We start from the raw sequence: 24,094 nt of genomic DNA, 5'->3' as shown, positions 1-24,094 counted from the left end.
GGACATTGATTATAACATCACAGCTTCCACATCAATGCCTGAAGGCATATTTCTGCAGTTATCTCCTAGGCAGGTTTAGGGCAGATGAGACGGACAATTGGACTGTACCTGTGAGATGTGGACATCTCTTCCCAGATGACTGCGGCTGTAGACCTCAGCACAGCCAAAGGCCAGGATACTGCTGAAGCTCTCCTTGTAGCCTCCCATGGTGTTGCTCAGGCTGTTGTCCCTCTGGGCCTGGGCCCTCAGGAAGTCTTTGGGTTGGTAGACCATGATGGGCCCGTGGTGCTCCTTCAGCTGCTGCGGGCTGAGGTAGTATCGGGCCGTCATGAGGCCCGGGAGAGTGGAGGACAGCAACGATTCAGTGATGGTTACCATGGTGTCCAGGAGGGCGTAGCACTTTGCCCGTTGGCTTTCGTGACCTCTGACCTGAATCTCTACTCCCTGGCCGTGGTTGACCAGTAGGACCATGGCCTCAGCTCCACCCTGGCTGACCTTCACCCCATTGGTCCAGAGGCGGATGTCTCCATCTGGCTCATCCTCTGTTTCATCCTCGGGGTGATGCTGGTGACTCCAGCGACACAGGTTCACCTTGAGGTCAAGGGTTAGATCCCAGAGTTTTTAAGGTGAATGACTTCAGTTCAATTTTAAGACGTTAGTCAATACCATAGCCACCGTATTCTGACAGAGAGTAATTTAGAACCTACTGCTAAACATCTACTTTAATACCCTAACCCTAATGTCTGTCAGTTCTCTAAAAACCAGGTCTGTGTAGGCTTAATGTCTGTCAGTTCTCTAAAAACCAAGGTCTGTGTAGGCTTAATGTCTGTTAGTTCTCTAAAAACCAAGGTCTGTGTAGGCTTAATGTCTGTCAGTTCTCTAAAAACCAGGTCTGTGTAGGCTTAATGTCTGTTAGTTCTCTAAAAACCAGGTCTGTGTAGGCTTAATGTCTGTCAGTTCTCTAAAAACCAGGTCTGTGTAGGCTTAATGTCTGTCAGTTCTCTAAAAACCAAGGTCTGTGTAGGCTTAATGTCTGTCAGTTACCTAAAAACCAAGGTCTATGTAGGTCTAATGTCTGTCAGTTACTGTAAAACCAAGGTCGGTGTTGGTCTAATGACTGTTAGTAACTGTAAAACCAAGGTCAGTGAGAAGGACCTGATCACATAACCACTATTGACAAAACATGGAGTTTAGGCATTAAGATTAGGTTATTGAAGTTAATGTTAGGGTTAGGAGATTGAAAATTGGTTTAATGGCCTCCACAATGACAGACAAAGAAATGTGTTTAGGAGGTCCATGTCTACCTGTAGCTTATGGAACAGTCCACAGGGGAAAGGTGTGAGGTGTTCAGCAGGGACCAGCCGGACTCCTCCATAGATCAGAACATCTTGGTCCTCCTCTTCCTCGGTCCAGGAGCGGTGCAGACCGTTGGTCTTGATGAGGGCTGGTACGTCCACCATGCCAGGGTTGATCAGGTCACGGGCACACACATCCATGGCATCCAGCACCTGTAAGAACATATACATAATGATTATTATGGTGTTATCACACATCAGGTCATATGATATACATATATACATATACAACATGATATACATGTTTATTAAGTCATATAATATTTATTATGATTATTATTGTGTTATCACATATCAGGTCATATGATATACATTATATTTTGATTATTATTGTTTATTACAAGTCATATAATATTTATTATGATTATTATTGTGTTATGTACAAATCATATGAAATACATTATATTCCGATTATTATATGTTGTTATGTACAAATCATGTGATATACATAACATTATGTACAAATCATGTGATATACATAACATTATGTACAAATCAAGCTTTTTAATAACAGTTAAGTAAACCTTGTTCATGTTATGACCTGATTATTAACCCTGAACAGAACTACAAATGGACCATTGAAGTTTTGTTCTTACAACAGGAACAGGTTGCTTGTTTCGCATAGGTCCAAAATGGACAACCTCCTCTTTGATGCCAAATAACCCCTTCTCCTAAAACAGTTCCCCTTAGTATGGACGCAAAGTGAGACATGTTTTGCAATAACAGGTCCAAGTGTTTTTAGTGCTGTGTATCTGACCTGAAGCAGCTCCTCCACATCACTCTCTGGTGCCAAAGCCTGAATCTCCTCCAACCGGTAGCGACCCCTGTAATGGTGGATGGCTTTAGGAGTGTCCATCGAGAGGAGACGGGCTAGCACCCCGCTACACAGCCAGCGAGGCTCCAACAACACAACGTCCTGCACCGTCTCAGACTGCATCAGGTTAATCTGGAAGGATGACATACAGACAGGGACATACTGCATCAGGTTAATCTGGAAGGATGACACAGACAGGGACATACTGCATCAGGTTAATCTGGAAGGATGACACAGACAGGGACATACTGCATCAGGTTAATCTGGAAGGATGACACAGACAGGGACATACTGCATCAGGTTAATCTGGAAGGATGACAGAGACAGGGACAGACTGCATCAGGTTAATCTGGAAGGATGACAGAGACAGGGACAGACTGCATCAGGTTAATCTGGAAGGATGACAGAGACAGGGACATACTGCATCAGGTTAATCGGGAAGGATGACATACAGACAGGGACAGACTCCAAGTTAATCTGGAAGGATGACACAGACAGGGACATACTGCATCAGGTTAATCTGGAAAGATGACATACAGACAGGGACAGACTGCATCAGTGTAATCTGGAAGGATGACATACAGACAGTGATTGACTCCATCAGGTTAATCTGGAAGGATGACATACAGACAGTGATTGACTCCATCAGGTTAATCTGGAAGGATGACATACAGACTGGGAGAGTGAGTCAATGAGAGAGAAGAGAAAAAAAAAAGTTACTTTGTTTTGGCATAAAAAAGACTTTACATATTGCCAAAGCATACAGAAATTGTCATGTGATTACAACAAAACAGATAATAATTCCTATCCCTTTAACATATTTAGTGAATAGCTGCTAAAGATGGTTCTGCTCTACAATGACTGCCACCCTATAGCTTTAAAATCTTCAGTGAAGAAGCGCTTTGAAAGCTGATTCTACTCCAGCTACAGATCGAGGTACTGTATGGTCCTACACAGATAATCTTCCAAGCAACACAGTGTGGTGATTACTCTGTTCCTATCGCTTTGACACCCACCCACCAGGCCACCACATACAGTGCCTATAGAAGTCCACTTGAACTTTTCACATCTTGTCAGGTCAGTCCCTAAGAAGCTTTGCAAGTAAATTATGACTTTTTCCACTTACAGTATCAACCCACCATCTACATACGCAACATTTATTATTGTGAAAAGAAATCTATGTTTCAATTGGAATATGTTTCATCTCTAACTGAGCCACTTCAGGACATTTACTTTTTTATTCCTCAATCACTCCGGAATAGGTTTAGACCGTGTTTTAGGTCGATGTCATGGTGAAAGCTCAGTCCCACGTTCAGATTTCCTGCAGATGGCAGCAGGTTTTCCTTAAGCATTACATTCGTTTTCTCTTCATCTCTGATGCTGCCACCTCCATACTTCACAGCAACAAATCTAGTGCTTTGTATTTAGGCCATCATTTTCTATTATTTGTCATACCTCAAAACATTTGACTAAGCGTTTAGAGTGTTTCCTGGCATTCTTCAAACAGGATTCGTGGTTAGCCTTCTACAGTAATGGCTTCTTTCTTGCCACCATTCCATACAGCCCCTGATTTGTGTTTGGGATACTTTGGTCAAATGTACACTTCGACCAGTCTTGGCCATAACTGCCTGTAGCTTTGTCAAAGTGCCATTGGTGTCTTGGTAGCCTCTCTGACAGTTTGGAGGGTTGGGCTGGTCAGTGTCTTGGTGATGAAATACATACACCATCTAGTTCATGCCAGTCAACACTCTACAAAACATGTTAAAGTATCCATCTTAGCATTTAAATATTGTTGCTTGATTCAGTACTGTAGGGAGCACACATCAGAACCTGTAGGACAGAGTAATAAGAAGTGACAAGGTCATTGGAGAAAGGTGGAACTAATAGCCTTTGACATAACACAGACACACACTAAATGAGCTGCATAGTCCTCTATGTGTGTAGGGACAGAGCTCCTATGTGTGTAGGTACAGAGCTCCTATGTGTGTAGGTACAGAGCTCCTATGTGTGTAGGTACAGAGCTCCTATGTGTGTAGGTACAGAGCTCCTATGTGTGTAGATACAGAGCTCCTATGTGTGTAGGTACAGAGCTCCTATGTGTGTAGATACAGAGCTCCTATGTGTGTAGGTACAGAGCTCCTATGTGTGTAGGTACAGAGCTCCTATGTGTGTAGGTACAGAGCTCCTATGTGTGTAGATACAGAGCTCCTATGTGTGTAGGTACAGAGCTCCTATGTGTGTAGGTACAGAGCTCCTATGTGTGTAGATACAGAGCTCCTATGTGTGTAGGTACAGAGCTCCTATGTGTGTAGATACAGAGCTCCTATGTGTGTAGGTACAGAGCTCCTATGTGTGTAGGTACAGAGCTCCTATGTGTGTAGGTACAGAGCTCCTATGTGTGTAGGTACAGAGCTCCTATGTGTGTAGGTACAGAGCTCCTATGTGTGTAGATACAGAGCTCCTATGTGTGTAGATACAGAGCTCCTATGTGTGTAGGTACAGAGCTCCTATGTGTGTAGGTACAGAGCTCCTATGTGTGTAGATACAGAGCTCCTATGTGTGTAGGTACAGAGCTCCTATGTGTGTAGGTACAGAGCTCCTATGTGTGTAGGTACAGAGCTCCTATGTGTGTAGGTACAGAGCTCCTATGTGTGTAGGTACAGAGCTCCTATGTGTGTAGATACAGAGCTCCTATGTGTGTAGGTACAGAGCTCCTATGTGTGTAGGTACAGACCTTCCACTCAAATCTAAGACAACAGCTTTTACTGGTTAACTAGAATTTGATGTGTATGTAGTTAAAGGACAGGCTAATTCACTGCTCACATGTCAGACGGAAGACTAGGGCCAGTGTACATTATATACTGTGTTATTTTGGAGGTAAAGAATGCTCCCTCTTGCAGTGAGAGTTAACCTAATAGATCTTGTAAGACAGTAAACCTAATAGATCCTGTCAGACTATTTAACTTATAGATCCTGTAAGACAGTAAACCTAATAGATCATGTAAGACAGTTAACCTATCAGATCATGTAAGAAATTAAACCTAATAGATCCTGTAAGACAGTTAACCTAACAGATCCTGTAAGACAGCTAACCTTATAGATCTTGTGAGACAGTTAACCTAATAGATCCTGTCAGACTGTTGAACTTATAGATCCTGTAAGACTGTTAACCTAATAGATCCAGTAAGACAGTTAACCTAACAGATCCTGTAAAACAGCTAACCTTATAGATCCTGTGAGACAGTTAACCTAATAGATCCTGTAAGACTGTTAACCTAATAGATCCAGTAAGACAGTTAAACCGAATAGATCCTGTCAGACTGTTAAACTTTTAGATCCTGTAAAACAGTTAATCTAAGAGATCCTGTAAGATAGTTAACCTAATAGATCCTGTAAAACAGTAAACCTAATAGATCCTGTAAGACAATTAACCTAATAGATCCTGTAAGACAGTTAACCGAAGTGATCCTGTAAGACAGTTAACCTAATACATCCAGTAAGACAGTTAATCTTATAGATCCAGTAAAACAGTTAATCTTATAGATCTTGTAAGACAGTTAAACTTATAGATTCTTTAAGACAGTTAAATGTATAGATCCTTTAAGACATCAAACCTAATAGATCCTGTAAGACAGTAAACCTAATAGATTCTCCAAATGGCTCTGGGTCATAGCGTACCTCTCCCATGCTGTGGAGCTGTTGCGTGACCCCTCTGAGATGCTCCTCGCTGACTAACGGGTTGATGTGCTCCTGGACATCAGCAATAAACTGTTGCCATGACATCAGCTGGTTAGGACCACTCAGCTTCCTCCAGGACGGCAGTGTGGACACAAGACGCTCTGTCAGTGCTGACATGGGACTACAGGCCTTGAGAGAGATCGGAAAAATAGATTGTGTTATTCTACGAGACAAGGCATAAAGGAAATGGTCCAAATGGTTAACAAAAAAGAAGTAGATCCAAGTGATGTTCTAACTCTGTTTCCGGTTGCGATGTAGCAGGTATAATTTGTGCCCTGATGTAACTTTTATTGGTTGCCCACAGGCAAACCCTGTAGCTCCTATCTGCTGAGTATCAAACATGTGCACCATAGACTTTTGCAGAGGATTGTTTAGGCCTTTGCCTGCCATAATAACAGTTGTTAACAGAAAATAATAAAAAAAACATTGTTAAAGTAAATTAAGTTCAATTATGAAAACGGTGTTGCATGGAAAATAAATATGCACAAATATAATATGCAAGTTAACAGAGTAAGCTATTTTGTGGGTTTTTCAGGCATGTTGGTTAAAAAAGTAATCCGGCCCACGATGCTCTCTGGCATTTTCAGTGTGGCCCCCCAGTGAAAGATATTGCCCACCCCTGCTCTAGTGTCTGATACATGTGAGATTTGTTGGAGATTTAGCAAAGGAACATGTGAAAACGGCAAAGACAACAACAGGGATGGGAAGGATTAGGAACATAATGTTGTTTTTGTAGTACGAACATACAGATGTATAAGTATTGGACGTACTTCCAAATGCTTTAGAGATTTGTCACGGTTTGCTCTGTAAGCTTTGATACCTCTCTCCTTGCAAGAAATAAAGCTGATGATTGTGCAACAAAGTGTCCCTCTGTCTTACCTACCATTTTTGTAAACTGTATGGATTGCCATCACAAGTGCCAATGCGTTTTGACAATGTTCTTGCATAGCTCTCGTAGACATGTGTCTGTAGATGGTATGTATTTGAAGGTGTGTGGGGAACCTACTGAGATAATGTTGTTGTGTAGCTCTGGTAGACATGTGTGTGTGTAGATGGTATGTATTTGAAGGTCTGTGGGGAACCTACTGAGATGATGTTGCTGCGTAGCTCTGGTAGACGTGTGTCTGTAGATGGTATGTATTTGAAGGTCTGTGGGGAACCTACTGAGATAATGTTGTTGTGTAGCTCTGGTAGACATGTGTGTGTGTAGATGGTATGTATTTGAAGGTCTGTGGGGAACCTACTGAGATGATGTTGCTGCGTAGCTCTGGTAGACATGTGTGTCTGTAGATGGTATGTATTTGAAGGTGTGTGGGGAACCTACTGAGATGATGTTGCTGCGTAGCTCTGGTAGACATGTGTGTCTGTAGATGGTATGTATTTGAAGGTGTGTGGGGAACCTACTGAGATGATGTTGCTGCGTAGCTCTGGTAGACATGTGTGTCTGTAGATGGTATGTATTTGAAGGTGTGTGGGGAACCTACTGAGATGATGTTGCTGCGTAGCTCTGGTAGACATGTGTGTCTGTAGATGGTATGTATTTGAAGGTGTGTGGGGAACCTACTGAGATGATGTTGCTGCGTAGCTCTGGTAGACATGTGTGTCTGTAGATGGTATGTATTTGAAGGTGTGTGGGGAACCTACTGAGATGATGTTGCTGCGTAGCTCTAGCAGGTGGCTCCGGAGCAGTTTGATGTCTTTAGAGTTAGAGGCCCCAGCATCCATCACAAACAGCCTCTCCGAGATCTGCAGGTCCAAACCAAATCTGTTCCGGACCTCCTTAAGGAGAGATTTCTCCTTGTCATAGCCAAACTCCCCCCCTGGCCCCCGTGGCAGGCCCGCCACATCAGCATGAGTCCCGATGAGGACCACCGTCAGAGGGTTCTGGAGACGACCACCAAACGCTGAGGACAGAACCACACCATCATCTGTGAATCATTTATATACAGAAAACCTAACCCATATCTCCAGGTATGCGGCTATAGGCTACAATACACAGCTATACTACTTCCAAATATATCTCCAAATTACACATCAGTATACAAGGTTTTCACTACAGTACTTACACCAGTACATCCATAACATGTTCTAGTATACGAGCTGTTCACTACAGTACTTACACCAGTACATCCATAACATGTTCTAGTATTCGAGGTGTTCACTACAGTACTTACACCAGTACATCCATAACATGTTCTAGTATTCGAGGTGTTCACTACAGTACTTACACCAGTACATCCATAACATGTTCTAGTATTTGAGGTGTTCACTACAGTACTTACACCAATAGATCCATAACATGTTCTAGTATACGAGGTGTTCACTACAGTACTTACACCAATAGATCCATAACATGTTCTAGTATACGAGCTGTTCACTACAGTACTTACACCAGTACATCCATAACATGTTCTAGTATTCGAGGTGTTCACTACAGTACTTACACCAGTACATCCATAACATGTTCTAGTATACGAGGTGTTCACTACAGTACTTACACCAGTACATCCATAACATGTTCTAGTATTCGAGGTGTTCACTACAGTACTTACACCAATAGATCCATAACATGCTCTAGTATACGAGGTGTTCACTACAGTACTTACACCAATAGATCCATAACATGTTCTAGTATACGAGCTGTTCACTACAGTACTTACACCAGTACATCCATAACATGTTCTAGTATTCGAGGTGTTCACTACAGTACTTACACCAGTACATCCATAACATGTTCTAGTATTCGAGGTGTTCACTACAGTACTAACACCAGTACATCCATAACATGTTCTAGTATTCGAGGTGTTCACTACAGTACTTACACCAGTACATCCATAACATGTTCTAGTATTCGAGGTGTTCACTACAGTACTTACACCAGTACATCCATAACATGTTCTAGTATTCGAGGTGTTCACTACAGTACTTACACCAGTACATCCATAACATGTTCTAGTATTCGAGGTGTTCACTACAGTACTTACACCAGTACATCCATAACATGTTCTAGTATTCGAGGTGTTCACTACAGTACTTACACCAGTACATCCATAACATGTTCTAGTATACGAGGTGTTCACTACAGTACTTACACCAGTACATCCATAACATGTTCTAGTATACGAGGTGTTCACTACAGTACTTACAGCAATAATAAAATCTGTCATGTAACAGTTAAGACAAGGCCAACTGAAACCACGACAACAGAGGAGAGTTGAGGTGAAGATGGTGGGAGGGGTCAAAGGTAATATCAGAGAAACGTAGTGATTCATATCGAATATTGCTGTGGATCAGCAGAATTATTTATTGAAGGCTCAGTCTGTATGTGCTCAGCTGATGTTATCCAGTTGCAGGGTGGAAGGACTTCAACATGCAAGGTTAAGAGGTTAGAGTTCACCGATCAGGTTACATACCAATGTTATTTTGTGGTGGAGTTAAGGCCTTTAACATGTTGAGCCAGTAGGTGACCTGGCTGAGCTGGGACTCATACGGCTCCTCGAGACTGAACACAACCAGGTGGATGGCTGTGGGGTCATTGGCAGCAAAGTAGTCATAGAAACAGTGGTACACAGAGTTACCACTGAACTCCCAAACACTAAAGTCTCCAACACCTGCCAACAGACAGACAGACAAAGAGACAGAGGGATATTAAAGGAACTGTACTGTGACGATCTCCCTTTAAACGGTAATATTCCATCCATATAAAAATTAAAAAAAGGTAATATTCTGTTCCTACTAAAATGGTGAAGTTGACTTGACCCTCATACTTCTGGCAAAAACATAATTTGAAGCAAAAAACTCCAACTGTTCTAAAAAGTATGACGTCATGAAGAGCTGGCCAATCAGTGGTCTAAATTCATGTTTAAATTAGTCACTTAAACCATTTTATTGCGGGAAGGATTTCAGTCACATGCTTTATAGTAATCTGGAAACACCTGGAAGTTATTTTTTTAAATAACGAGTTAACAGGTAATCACCTTATCAGTACCCCATTAATTAATTAATGGAATTTCACAGACACTGGAATGGAATGGCTGCCATACATGTAGACATCCATAATGCTGATTTAAGAAAAATTTGGAGCAGTCTCTTACTTTTTAGCATTATGGTTGTCTAATGGGATGTTATATATCCCAGCCACCACTCACGTTAGCATTATGGATGTCAATGGGGATGTTATATATCCCAGCCACCACTCACGTTAGCATTATGGATGTCAATGGGTATGTTATATATCCCAGCCACCACTCACGTTAGCATTATGGATGTCTATGGGGATGTTATATATCCCAGCCACAACTCACGTTAGCATTATGGATGTCTATGGGGATGTTATATATCCCAGCCACAACTCACGTTAGCATTATGGATGTCAATGGGGATGTTATATATCCCACCCACCACTCACGTTAGCATTATGGATGTCTATGGGGATGTTATATATCCCAGCCACCACTCACGTTAGCATTATGGATGTCAATGGGGATGTTATATATCCCAGCCACCACTCACGTTAGCATTACGGATGTCTATGGGGATGTTATATGTCCCAGCCACCACTCACGTTAGCATTATGGATGTCTATGGGGATGTTATATGTCCCAGCCACCACTCACGTTAGCATTATGGATGTCTATGGGGATGTTATATATCCCAGCACCCCTCACGTTAGCATTATGGATGTCAATGGGGATGTTATATATCCCAGCCACCACTCACGTTAGCATTATGGATGTTTATGGGGATGTTATATATCCCAGCACCCCTCACGTTAGCATTATGGATGTCAATGGGGATGTTATATATCCCAGCCACCACTCACGTTAGTATTATGGATGTCTATGGGGATGTTGTCTAATAAGTGTCAGTAGTTAAGGATGAAAGGTGTGGGGCTGTGCATTACCAGGGAGACTCACCATTGATGTTAGTGTTCTGGATTTCGATGGCACGGGTGGCGATGTCGTCAGCTGAGGAGAGTACGTTGGTGACGGGGGAGAAGACCTCCAGGACTCCCTTGGTGAGGCTGGGCTCAAACATCATGCTTCGACTACGCACACTGACATTCTCACAGCCGGGGTACAGATTGGAGATGCTCACGGAAACTAAAGACAGAGAGACAAAGACACACAGAGGAAACATGTCAATGTCAGTCACCTACAATATAAACAGACATCCCAGTCTTGTTCTAGTGGAAAAAAGGAAATACTTTCTAACCAGCAGATGGGGCTGTTCACTGTTAGAACATTCTCCACTGTACAAAACAACCGAGTACTGACAGACATAACACCCAGCAGAACCAGTAATCAATGAACTACTGACAGAAATAACATCCAGCAGAACCAGTAATCAATGAACTACTGACAGAAATAACATCCAGCAGAACCAGTAATCAATGAACTACTGACAGAAATAACATCCAGCAGAACCAGTAATCAATGAACTACTGACAGAAATAACATCCAGCAGAACCAGTAATCAATGAACTACTGACAGAAATAACATCCAGCAGAACCAGTAATCAATGAACTACTGACAGAAATAACATCCAGCAGAACCAGTAATCAATAAACTACTGACAGAAATAACATCTAATAGGACCACTAAACAATGAACTACTGATAGATAAAACGTCCAATAGGAACAGTTACCAAGCAACTACTGACAGACATAACATCTAATAGGACCAGTTTACCAATGAACTACTGATAGATATAACGTCCAATAGTCTGTGGTGCTAGCCGTCTCTCACAGGGCCTCATTTAACTTAAACACCATGTTTATATAGACAAAACAAATGAAGAAATACTACCTACTGCACTTTTAAATAAACCATGGAGTAACACAATGAAATGCTATCCTGGAAACAACTGTACATAATGTGCAATACTGTTCAGTGGATAAATATGATAGATTATTTGGACAGCGACATGAACATGACCTTTATGGAGGCACAATGACAATTTTTTGGATGGATCTATTAGCAGACATTGGTGCATCTGTGACACCAATACAACATGGTTTGGAAACCTACCTGCAGCTTTGTTAGCCATGGGTGAGTTTGGGTGTCGTACATTGTTGTTGACGCGAGGTCTTCTCCTCCTGAAGAAACTTCGTAGTATTCCACATTTCAGACTCTCCAGGAGGCTGCTCTTCCCAGAGCCAGAGTGGCCCAGCAGCTTCAGCTTGATCCGCGGCTGTGGGGTACTGGTAGGGCGCAGGGCCTGGATGTAGCTGCCTTTATGGTTGTCCTGGGAAGAGGAAGGACATCAGGCCAGAGGGAGGACCATTTACACTGGCTAAGAAAACCAAAATCTAAAACAATACATTTGTAAATAATGTTGACATTTATCGATAAGCACATTTTAGTCGTGACATTTTAAATCTAAAACAAGACATCTACATCCAGACCCCAACCCTAATATCACAACTAGACATCACATCTTGAATGAGAAATACTGTACATACAAGAAAAAACTAACACTCAGTGGTAGAAATAGACAGACAGACTAACCCAAACACTCAGTGGTAGAAATAGACAGACAGACTAACCCAAACACTCAGTGGTAGAAATAGACAGACAGACTAACCCAAACACTCAGTGGAGACATAAAGGGAGCAGAGTTAACCAGAGCCTTAGACAATGACTGACAGAGACTCAGATTGGTGAAGTGACTTAGTGTGATGAAGCACATGCCAACAGTCCTCTGATTAGCAGATCATATGAAGTGAAGATGAATGTTGTTCACAGTAACAGATTTCCCACGTTATCAGCCTGCGGGGGTCATAGGATTTATCCTCAGATGGAACTAATGCTAGAGGACATGTTATATATTGTGGGACACCACAGGGATGTGTGTGTGTAATATATTGTGGGGCACCACAGGGATGTGTGTGTGTGTGTGTGTGTGTGTGTGTGTGTAATACATTGTGGAGCACCACAGGGATGTGTGTGTGTAATATATTGTGGGGCACCACAGGGATGTGTGTGTGTAATATATTGTGGAGCACCACAGGGATGTGTGTGTAATATATTGTGGGGCACCACAGGGATGTGTGTGTGTAATATATTGTTGGGCACCACAGGGATTTGTGTGTGTGTGTGTGTAATACATTGTGGAGCACCACAGGGATGTGTGTGTGTGTGTGTGTGTGTGTGTAATATATTGTGGAGCACCACAGGGATGTGTGTGTGTAATCTATTGTGGAGCACCACAGGGATGTGTGTGTGTAATATATTGTGGGGCACCACAGGGATGTGTGTGTGTAATATATTGTGGGGCACCACAGGGATGTGTGTGTGTGTGTAATACATTGTGGAGCACCACAGGGATGTGTGTGTGTGTGTGTGTGTAATATATTGTGGAGCACCACAGGGATGTGTGTGTAATATATTGTGGGGCACCACAGGGATGTGTGTGTGTAATATATTGTGGGGCACCACAGGGATGTGTGTGTGTAATATATTGTGGAGCACCACAGGGATGTGTGTGTGTAATATATTGTGGAGCACCACAGGGATGTGTGTGTGTAATATATTGTGGAGCACCACAGGGATGTGTGTGTGTAATATATTGTGGGGCACCACAGGGATGTGTGTGTGTGTGTGTGTGTGTAATATATTGTGGAGCACCACAGGGATGTGTGTGTGTAATATATTGTGGAGCACCACAGGGATGTGTGTGTCTAATATATTGTGGAGCACCACAGGGATGTGTATGTGTAATATATTGTGGAGCACCACAGGGATGTGTGTGTGTAATATATTGTGGAGCACCACAGGGATGCGTATGTGTAATATATTGTGGAGCACCACAGGGATGTGTGTGTGTAATATATTGTGGGGCACCACAGGGATGTGTGTGTGTAATATATTGTGGGGCACCACAGGGATGTGTGTGTGTAATATATTGTGGAGCACCACAGGGATGTGTGTGTGTAATATATTGTGGAGCACCACAGGGATGTGTGTGTGTAATATATTGTGGAGCACCACAGGGATGTGTATGTGTAATATATTGTGGGGCACCACAGGGATGTGTATGTGTAATATATTGTGGAGCACCACAGGGATGTGTGTGTGTAATATATTGTGGAGCACCACAGGGATGTGTGTGTGTAATATATTGTGGAGCACCACAGGGATGTGTATGTGTAATATATTGTGGGGCACCACAGGGATGTGTATGTGTAATATATTGTGGGGCACCACAGGGATGTGTATGTGTAATATATTGTGAGGCACCACAGGGATGTGTGTTGATACCTTCTTTATTTTCCCCAGCAACACAGCTACATGCTCCTGCTGTTCCTGCACTGCCAGGTCCTCTGGTGTCTTCCCATCCTGAATGAAGGAGAGAGATGAAGGGAGACAATTTGAGGAAGCGATATGGAGAGATAGTGAGATGTACTGAGAGAGATCGTAATGTCTTGGTGTAGTTTAATATCTGGGATTATGGTAATATGTTGGTGTAATGTAATATCTTGTTCTAGTGTTTTATGTTGGTGTGGTGCAATATATTGGTGTAGTGTAATATCTGGGTGTAATATAATATAATGGTGTAATGTAATATAATGGTGTAGTGTAATATCTTGATGTAGTGTAATATCTTGTAGCATAATATCTTTGGTGTTGTGTAATATCTTTGTGAAGTGTAATATCCTGGTAGAATGTAATATCCTGTTGTGGTGTAATATCTTGATGTAGTGTAATATCATGTAGCGTAATATCTTCGGTGTTGTGTAATATCTTTGTGAAGTGTAATATCTTACATTGGTGAGGACGTCTGTGTTAGCCCCCGTTACACAAAGGTGTCTCACTACCTCCAATAGACCATTGTTAGCTGCGATGTGGAGAGGGGTTCTGCCATACTGAAGAGAGATATAGAAAGCAGGGTTACAAGTCAGGGATAACAGGTCTAAGAGTTTGGAAGGCATGTTTGGTTTACAGGAAGGCAAAAGTCCTTCCACATCATTAGACTGAAAGTCTAATGGAGGCAGCCTGATGTGAACTAGTAGCATGGATTTCCATACGTTTCCATTAATTCAAGAGTAAAGCAGGAATTGAAAGACATTACTTTTCAATTCTCCTAGAATCATTTATCTCAGCTTGACAAATGACTGTGCCAGCTGTTGTGCTTGAGGAAACAAGGAAATAATGCCACTAAATTCAATCCAAATAATAAAATCGGAGAGTCTTAGGTTTTCGGACACCACTCTTCCTCGATACACATCACCTCCCAAAATCCTTTTGGGGAAAGATCTTGTCAGTAATAGAGCAGAAATAGCTTCAATCCCTTAAAAACATTAATATAAGAATTCTGGTGTTACAATCAGAATGCAGTAACATCAGAACACTGTTTTTAATACAAATCACAGACATTGTGTTGTCCATTGTTTCCAAGCTAATGTACAGAATGAACATGTTTATCCCACTTATACCACAATATACAAAAATCAACAAAACATTTACTAGTAGAAATTTATTTTATTAATGAATTTATGCCTTTTCAATTGGTTGATACAGAGAGGACAGTCATTTGTTCAATTGAAGCAGACATGCAGTACATAAGGAGCCTTGTCAAAAGTCAAAGTCTAAAGTCTGTGGTAATTTGGTAAACAGTAAAGACAGTTATTGATCACTGAATTGGTAAATGGTAAAGAAAGCTATTGATTACATAGTAGGTAAATAGTAAAGAAAAATATTAACTACTGAGTTGGTAAAGAGTGAAGACAGCTATTGCCAACTAATTGATAGAGTATCTTTACCTTGTTGGGCAGGTCTAGGGTTGCCTTGGCAGCACAAAGTGCCATGACGATGGGTAGGTTGCCATCCTTACAGGCTATATGCAGCGGTGTATTGCCGTGGCGATCTTGATGGTCGATCGGGCAGCGGTGACGGAGGAGGCACCTGACAACTTCCAGCTGACAACGCCTTACAGCCAGGTGGAGCGCAATGTGGCCGTCCTACACACACACACACACACACACACACACATACACACACACAAATGAAGATTTCTGTAGGACATTCTGGAACCAATACATTAAGTAACTTTGGAGAACAGCAATTCTGGGCTTTGACTAGGCCAATCCAGGACAATTACCCTAAAAATACAGCCAAAGCCAGACTGGAGTGGTTTAAAAACAAAAAGGTTAATGTCCTGGAGCGGACTAGTCAAAGCCCAGAATTTCTGTCCACCAAAGGTCCCATCCAACTTGACTGAGCAAAGGTCCCATCCAACTTGACTGAGCAAAGGTCCCAACCAATTTGACTGAGCAAAGGTCCCATCCAATTTGACTGAGCTTGGGCTAAAATAGCTGTGTCCAGATGGGCAAAGCTGGGAGGGACTTATACTTATAACTGTAATTGGTGCCAAAGTTTCTGGTAACACCTTATTTTGTTAGTTGTCAATCAATCAATCAATCAATCAAAATTTATTTATAAAGCGCTTTTTACAACAGCAGTTGTCACAAAGTGCTTTACAGAGACACCCGGCCTTAAACCCCAAGGAGCAAACAACAGTAGTGTTGAATTTCAGTGGCTAGGAAAAACTCCCTAAGAAGGTCGAATTTTAGGAAGAAACCTAGAGAGGACCCAGGCTCAGAGGGGTGACCAGTCCTCTTCTGGCTGTGCCGGGTGAGATATTAAGAGTCCAATTGGAATAATAAATACATTTCTCTTGGCTAAATCAAGAGTATATTTGATTTTAGACTAGGTCAGAAGTATGACCAGGTGGACAAGGACAGGAACAGCAATGGTCCCCCCAAACCAGGTAATCCGCAGGTGTGGACCAGGACCTCATCTCCTTCTAAAATTTAAAATTGGAGGAAACTGAGAAAAGTTAGTAGTACATCCCTCATGTCCCCCAGCACAATAATATAGCAGCGTAACACCTTGGAAACTGAGACTGAGACGGGGGGGGTCCGGTGACACTGTGGCCCTACCCGGGGGAGGCCCCGGACAGGGCCCAACAGGCAGGAAATCAATCCAACCACATTGCCAGGCATCAACCAAAGGGACACCCACCAACCGCAACCCCCCTGAATGAGGGCCGAGTATTGTTAGTAGCGTACAGCCCAACTGCACAAGTGCGCAATAGAGAGTCAACAACAAGCCAGTGACTCTTCCCCCGAAGGGCATTGGAGGGAGGGCATCCTCCCTCCAATGTTTTTTCATTCAGAGAGTTGTTTCTGCAATCAATTATTTTAATTATTTTTAACAATTTATAGAATTTGATTAGATTTACTTTGACATTATTGACTTTTGGGTGGATCCGAAACTCCTAATTAAATTCATTTTGATGTCATGTTGTAAAATTATAAAAAGCTGAACATTTGAAGGGGGCTAAATACTTTTTAGATGCCCTGTAGGTCAGTTTTGATTAGTTTTACCTTGTCAGTAGAAGTGAGGTCAGCTCCATGTTCTACCAGACATTCCACAATGTCAGCAAACCCCCTGGCAGAGGCCGTCAGGAGGGGACTCTCACCCTCCCTGTTCCTGGCATCGACGTGGCATCCAGCCTGGCACAGAGCCCTGGCCACTGCAGAGTAACCATGCCACGACGCACAATGAAGAGGGGTTTCCTGCTCCTGATGCGGGGGGGCAGTTAAACACACACAACTCACAGACTTAAACAACTCCGGTACTCACAACCACAATACTCACTACAAAGGTATTTGTACAAACTCAGTGCCTTTTGACTCCCTTTAGCATTTTATTACAATGAGTATTTTGTTTAAGGCAGTTGCTACACTTCAAGGGGTACAGAGCACAAGATGAAATTTCATTTGTCCATATCTCAGAGAAAGCCTTTTCACCATTAGATTAGTGACCTTTTTTAAAGTGTTTTCTAAAATCTGATTAACCGGATCCCTATTAGCATCAACCCTGTTACTGTCCATTGTGATACTGGCCATCCTGTAACTGTCAACCATGTTACTGTCCACGGTGTGACCATCTACCGTGTTATTGTCCACCATGTTACTGTCCACCGTGTTACAGTTAATCATGTTACTGTCAACCGTGTTACGGTCAATTATGTTGCAGTTAATTCTGTTCATGTCAACCCTGTTACAGTCAAACCTGTTTCATCACCCCTGTAATTGTCAACCATCTTACAAATTAACCTCTTGAAATGGGAAAACATGTTTTATGTTAAGGTGAACATGTGTTTTTTATGACAAAATATATGTGTGTGTGTGTGTGTATGTGTGAGCTGTACATACCCTGTCCGAGAGGTCAGGGTTGGCATGAATACTACAGAGGTATTGGATCACGTCAACGTTGCCATAGCGAGCTGCCACATGAAGGGCTGTCTCTCCACTCTGCAATAACCACACAGTGAAGAGTTAAATATCCACACAAATACACAACACACACATATATACAGTGAACATCCACACAAATACACAACACACACATATACAGTGAACATCCACACAAATACACAACACACACATATACAGTGAACATACACACAAATACACAACACACACATATACAGTGAACATACACACAAATACACAACACACATATATATACAGTGAACATCCACACAAATACACAACACACACATATATACAGTGAACATCCACACAAATTCACAACACACACATATACAGTGAACATCCACACAAATACACAACACACACATATACAGTGAACATACACACAAATACACAACACACACATATACAGTGAACATACACACAAATACACAACACACACATATATACAGTGAACATCCACACAAATACACAACACACACATTTATACAGTGAATATCCACACAAATACACAACACACACATAGAATATACAGTGAACATCCACACAAATCCACAACACACACATATACAGTGAACATCCACACAAATACACAACACACACATATACAGTGAACATACACACAAATACACAACACACACATATACAGTGAACATACACACAAATACACAACACACACATATATACAGTGAACATCCACACAAATACACAACACACACATTTATACAGTGAATATCCACACAAATACACAACACACACATAGAATATACAGTGAACATCCACACAAATCCACAACACACACATACAGAATATACAGTGAACATCCACACAAATCCACAACACACACATACAGAATATCCAGTGAACATCCACACAAATCCACAACACACACATACAGAATATACAGTGAACATCCACACAAATCCACAACACACACATACAGAATATCCAGTGAACATCCACACAAATCCACAACACACACATACAGAATATACAGTGAACATCCACACAAATCCACAACACACACATACAGAATATACAGTGAACATCCACACAAATCCACAACACACACATACAGAATATCCAGTGAACATCCACACAAATCCACAACACACACATACAGAATATCCAGTGAACATCCACACAAATCCACAACACACACATACAGAATATCCAGTGAACATCCACACAAATCCACAACACACACATACAGAATATCCAGTGAACATCCACACAAATCCACAACACACACATACAGAATATACAGTGAACAACTACACAAATACACAACACACACATACAGAATATACAGTGAAAATCCACACAAATCCACAACACACACATACAGAATATACAGTGAACAACTACACAAATACACAACACACACATACAGAATATACAGTGAACATCCACACAAATCCACAACACACACATACAACATACAATGCTGAAAGTGTAGACCAGGATGTCAGTAGAGAACAGCACAGTTATTACATTTTAAAAATACAATAGTAAAAGAGAGAATGTGTTTTGCGTGTTATGGTGTTGCGTGTTGTTGTGTTTTGTGTATGTGTACCTTATCTTGTACATCCAGAGGACAGTTACTTTCATGCAGAAACCTGAGTGTCTCCACGTGCCCATGTCTTCCTGCGTAGTAAATAGCGTTTGCTCCACACTGAGGCAATGGAAAAACACATTAGTGTTGCTGGAGCACCAATAGGTGTCAAACCTTTGAAATGGTTAATTGCATTTACAGGTGCTCATCCTATCACCCCTGACCCCCATGGAAATGGTCTGTGCTGATAAATGTTTCTTAGAGAACAAAATGAAAAGCACAAGTCATGATAGCATGGTTCTTTTGAAGCACATCCCCTGAAGGAGATTTACTGATCCTTTTTGTTTGTTTTAAAATGGTAAAGACTTCACGTTGGTTGAGTGCTATGAGCAGAAATCTGCCATTTTAAACAAATATTCCAATTTGAGTTGTGACAGGCCAAACCTGAGTAGACAGCTCTGATGAAAAACAAATCACTGAATGACTACTCCAATTCTACGGTTGGTGTTGGGTGTCAATGTGACCCTGAAACCCCAGTCAGGAAAAGGTTTGTTCAGGCTGGAATACGATGATGATGAGGGTATCCTATACTATTTGATGAAGGCCTGCACTGAAGACCACTAACTTTAAGTCTCCCTGGATAATAGCATCTGCTGAATGATTTAGATATAAAACATAGGCCACTTAACTCTATTTGATTTGTTGGTGGGGCACTCTGATATGCATAATTTATGTTCAAATAGCTCTTATAGCATAATGGCTACTGTCTATAACTTGCAGTTGGTAAAGCCTTAGGTTTAATTCATTCATTTTATAGCACCTTGATTTAACCAGATACATTAGTTGCAAGAGGACAAAACAACACACAGAACCACATACAAGACATAAATACTATAAATAAATACTTATAAATATGCTCATAAAATATAAATACAATGCCAGGGAATAAACAATAAAGATGCATTTATACTAAAAATACATTTTGTGGTGTGATAAAAGTATCAAGCTTAAAGGTCTTTTGCAATTTGTTTCATTCAATGCAACTCAAATGAATGACAGGGACAGGAAAGGTGTTTTCCCTGCTCAAAACAGTCAAAATGTGCTCAGTGGCCCAAAAGATTTGCGAGGGAACATTGTTTTTTAATGCCATTAGAAATCCAAATGAAACCAAAAAGATGTGTATTAAGAAAATGATCTTGGGGTCTCTGAATGGAATTGCCTAAAAGTCATGGGTCAGGCCAGTGGTCCCGTGGAAGGAATGCAAATTGGAAAGCATTGTCTGGGTTTGTGGGCATTAGTAGTCAGATTCGGTCGCTCTTGCAACTATTAGATTTGGACGCTTGTGAGCTTAGTCATGCATAAGGCTGAAGAGGGCACTCCTTCAGGTTTAAACTTCCTGGTTGAGTGAGCAGGGTTCAACAACCAGAACGGCATCAGATGTGCTTTGGAAGACACACGTCTCGACATTTACTGTCCCGAGTCCGTTGGTAGTTGCTGGGATGAAGCAGGGCCTTAATCAGATATTGAAAATCACAAAATGGACCATCAATATTGGCACAAAATATTATTTCATGGTAAATACTTTTGAAGTCATACCCTACAAACAGGGGACGTCCTAAAGACATTATCTCCCTTAAAGAGTTTTGGCATGACGTCCATTTCATAATGATCAAAGTTTGATGTTTGCGTGACACTGTCAGCAGGACTTTTGTGTGGTCTCATGGAAGTTCTCCGAACGTCACTTAGGGTCATGTCGGAACCACGTGAACCTTTATGAAACGTTCTCAGGACTTTTGTGTAGTCTCATGGAAGTTCTCCGAACGTCACTTAGGGCCATGTCGGAACCATGTGAACCTTTATGAAACGTTCTCAGGACGTTTGTGTAGTCTCATGGAAGTTCTCCGAACGTCACTTAGGGCCATGTCGGAACCACGTGAACCTTTTTGAAACGTTCTCAGGACTTTCATTTTATGAGTATTTTGGACATTGAGTGCTTTTCTCAAATAGACGTTCTCTGGGGGACCTTTGTTTCAAGTTTTGATTCGGATGAGCTGGATACACAAGGTAGGGACCGGTCAGTAAAAGGCTTACTCACCAATTCCCTTACGACAGTGCAACAACAATAGAAATAATGGAGTAAATAAAGAAAACAAATATATAAAACATATAATAACATTAATAACACAATGACACGGTTACACAATGGTTCAGTATGTTCAGTATGTTCAATGGTTCCCTAAATCGGTATGTAATTTAGTTTACAGATGGTCTTAAGGAAGACCTGAGGATGATGTTGAGATGATGTTATCATGGGTGGGTTTGTCTAGTTCATGGGGAACCCAGAGGACATTTTAGGATGTTCTTGGGTTGTTGTGCCATGTGCACTTTTTGTGTCTAGAGCAGTGGTTCTTCTGGGGACCCCAGCAGTCTCCCAATGTTGTTGTCCTAGGTCAGGAATACATCTAATATATGGAATGGCTTGAGAGGTTTGAGTACTACAGGGAACATCCAAGCTACTTCTGGAGTTTTTTGGTTGCCTTCTACACATTCAAATAGCCAGAGAAGGCAAGAACCTTGCATAGTCAAGTCATACTTGCATAAATGGCTTATAAATAATTATTAAGTAAAGGACAAGAATTGTATTAGATGAGTAAACCATTTTCTAATGGCTCAAAACCACAGATGCCTCAATAATCAAACCAACACACAACCAATACTAAATCAATACTAAACCAGTATTAAATCAAAACTAAACCAATACTAAATCTGTCTCTAAGGAAATGTCCTATGTAGTGTTTATATGAGGTTTGAGTTTAGGACCTCTACAGGATGAACTATAAGCACCCCCTTACTGGGTTAAGACTGTGTGTGTGTGTGTGTGTGTGTGTGTGTGTGTGTGTGTGTATGTGATTGTATACCTTGTCGTGGGCCTGTATATCAGCTCCTTTCCTCATCAGTACATTGATTATTTGAATGTTCCCACAGCCAGCTGCGATCAGGAGAGGGGGTGTTCCATGCTACATACACACACACAAAGAATACAGCTGTAGTTAAAGTGATGTAAAATACAGCTGTAGTTTATACAGTATAGTGTTGAATACAGTTGTATTTTATATAGTGTTGAATACAGCTCTAGTTTATACAGTGTTGAATACAGTTGTAGTTTAAATGGTGAACAACACAGCTGTCTGACCTTGTTGGGTTGGTTGATGTCGTAGCTGGTCAGTGAAGACAAAAGGTGCTGGAGGCCAGGTACATTGTCATCATTTATAGCATGGATTATAGCCTTCATCACAAATGAGTCTTCCTCATCCTGATGACAAATTATGTTGTTATTATCATGTAATAACATAACAGCAGTTATTAATAAACATAATTAATTACTTCTCCCATGTTATTTAACATAACACAAAAGTGCACATTAGTAATTATGAGTAACATTCAATTAATAATAAATAAACATGACGTAACATGACGTATATATATATATATATATATATATATATATATATATATATATATATATATATATATATATATATATATATATATATATATATAGTTATTTGATTATTACAAAGTCAACTGTGCCTTCCTATAGGTTGTTAATTGCATAATTATATCATCCAGTACAGTGTATGGAAGCATCTGCATTGTTCCACCAATAATTTATTTTTAGCATTGGTTGTCCATTTGTATATATATATATATATATATATACATATAAACATTAGATTTACATACAAATGGACAGCAAATTAAATTAAAATGAAAGCTAAAAATATATATTTTTTAAATTTGTTGTCCATTTGTATTTACATTTAATGTTATGTTTTGGATCAAGATGGCATAAGGAAAATATCTAAGTAACTTTGAAAGGGGGTTCATTATTGGGTCACAGATGGCAGGAGCTTCAGTCACAATGACTGCTCAACTTGCTAGTGTTTCAATAGGAACAGTCACTAAAATTACATCTGCATTTAGTTCTATTGGACAGACTGCAATAAATAGGCTTGGAAATTCAGTTTGAAACCACACATTTGATTGTCATGGTTGTGAATGTCTGTGATATGTAAAGAAAAACAGAAAAGCAACTTCCAGGTTGCTTTCCCAGGTGACGGAGAATGTAAATTCAAGATGTGATCAGATTGAGTCAGCAAGGCCAGTCTGTTGCCAACTACACAATGAAGGATTTTATAATAGAACTACACAGAGTGATATTAGTGGAACTACACAGAGAGGGATATTATAGTAGAACTACACAGAGAGGGATATTATAGTAGAACTACACAGAGAGGGATATTATAATAGAACTACACAGAGAGATATTAGTGGAATTACACAGAG

At 40.9% G+C, this 24,094-nt stretch overlaps 1 protein-coding gene across 2 annotated transcripts in view; it reads right to left on the bottom strand.

The window, feature by feature from the left end:
* The window catches only part of dapk1 (death-associated protein kinase 1), a 68,205-nt gene that overhangs the window by 3,090 nt on the left and 41,021 nt on the right, over window positions 1–24,094 (bottom strand). The window contains exons 12-27 of one of the 2 annotated variants that reach the window (XM_029124627.2): window positions 22,941–23,060; window positions 22,666–22,764; window positions 19,769–19,867; window positions 18,133–18,231; window positions 17,299–17,496; window positions 15,673–15,870; window positions 14,677–14,775; window positions 14,171–14,248; window positions 11,939–12,155; window positions 10,824–11,009; window positions 9,321–9,518; window positions 7,552–7,811; window positions 5,848–6,036; window positions 2,113–2,301; window positions 1,305–1,508; window positions 109–591 (exon numbers count right to left, since the gene is read on the bottom strand). In XM_029124627.2, coding sequence (XP_028980460.1) covers window positions 109–591; window positions 1,305–1,508; window positions 2,113–2,301; window positions 5,848–6,036; window positions 7,552–7,811; window positions 9,321–9,518; window positions 10,824–11,009; window positions 11,939–12,155; window positions 14,171–14,248; window positions 14,677–14,775; window positions 15,673–15,870; window positions 17,299–17,496; window positions 18,133–18,231; window positions 19,769–19,867; window positions 22,666–22,764; window positions 22,941–23,060 — 2,916 coding nt within the window. The other variant, XM_029124628.2, reaches the window with a different exon arrangement.

Source organism: Esox lucius, chromosome 13 (assembly GCF_011004845.1).
Source record: "Esox lucius isolate fEsoLuc1 chromosome 13, fEsoLuc1.pri, whole genome shotgun sequence".
NCBI lineage: Eukaryota > Metazoa > Chordata > Actinopteri > Esociformes > Esocidae > Esox > Esox lucius.
This window is presented reverse-complemented; position numbering and strand designations above follow the sequence as displayed.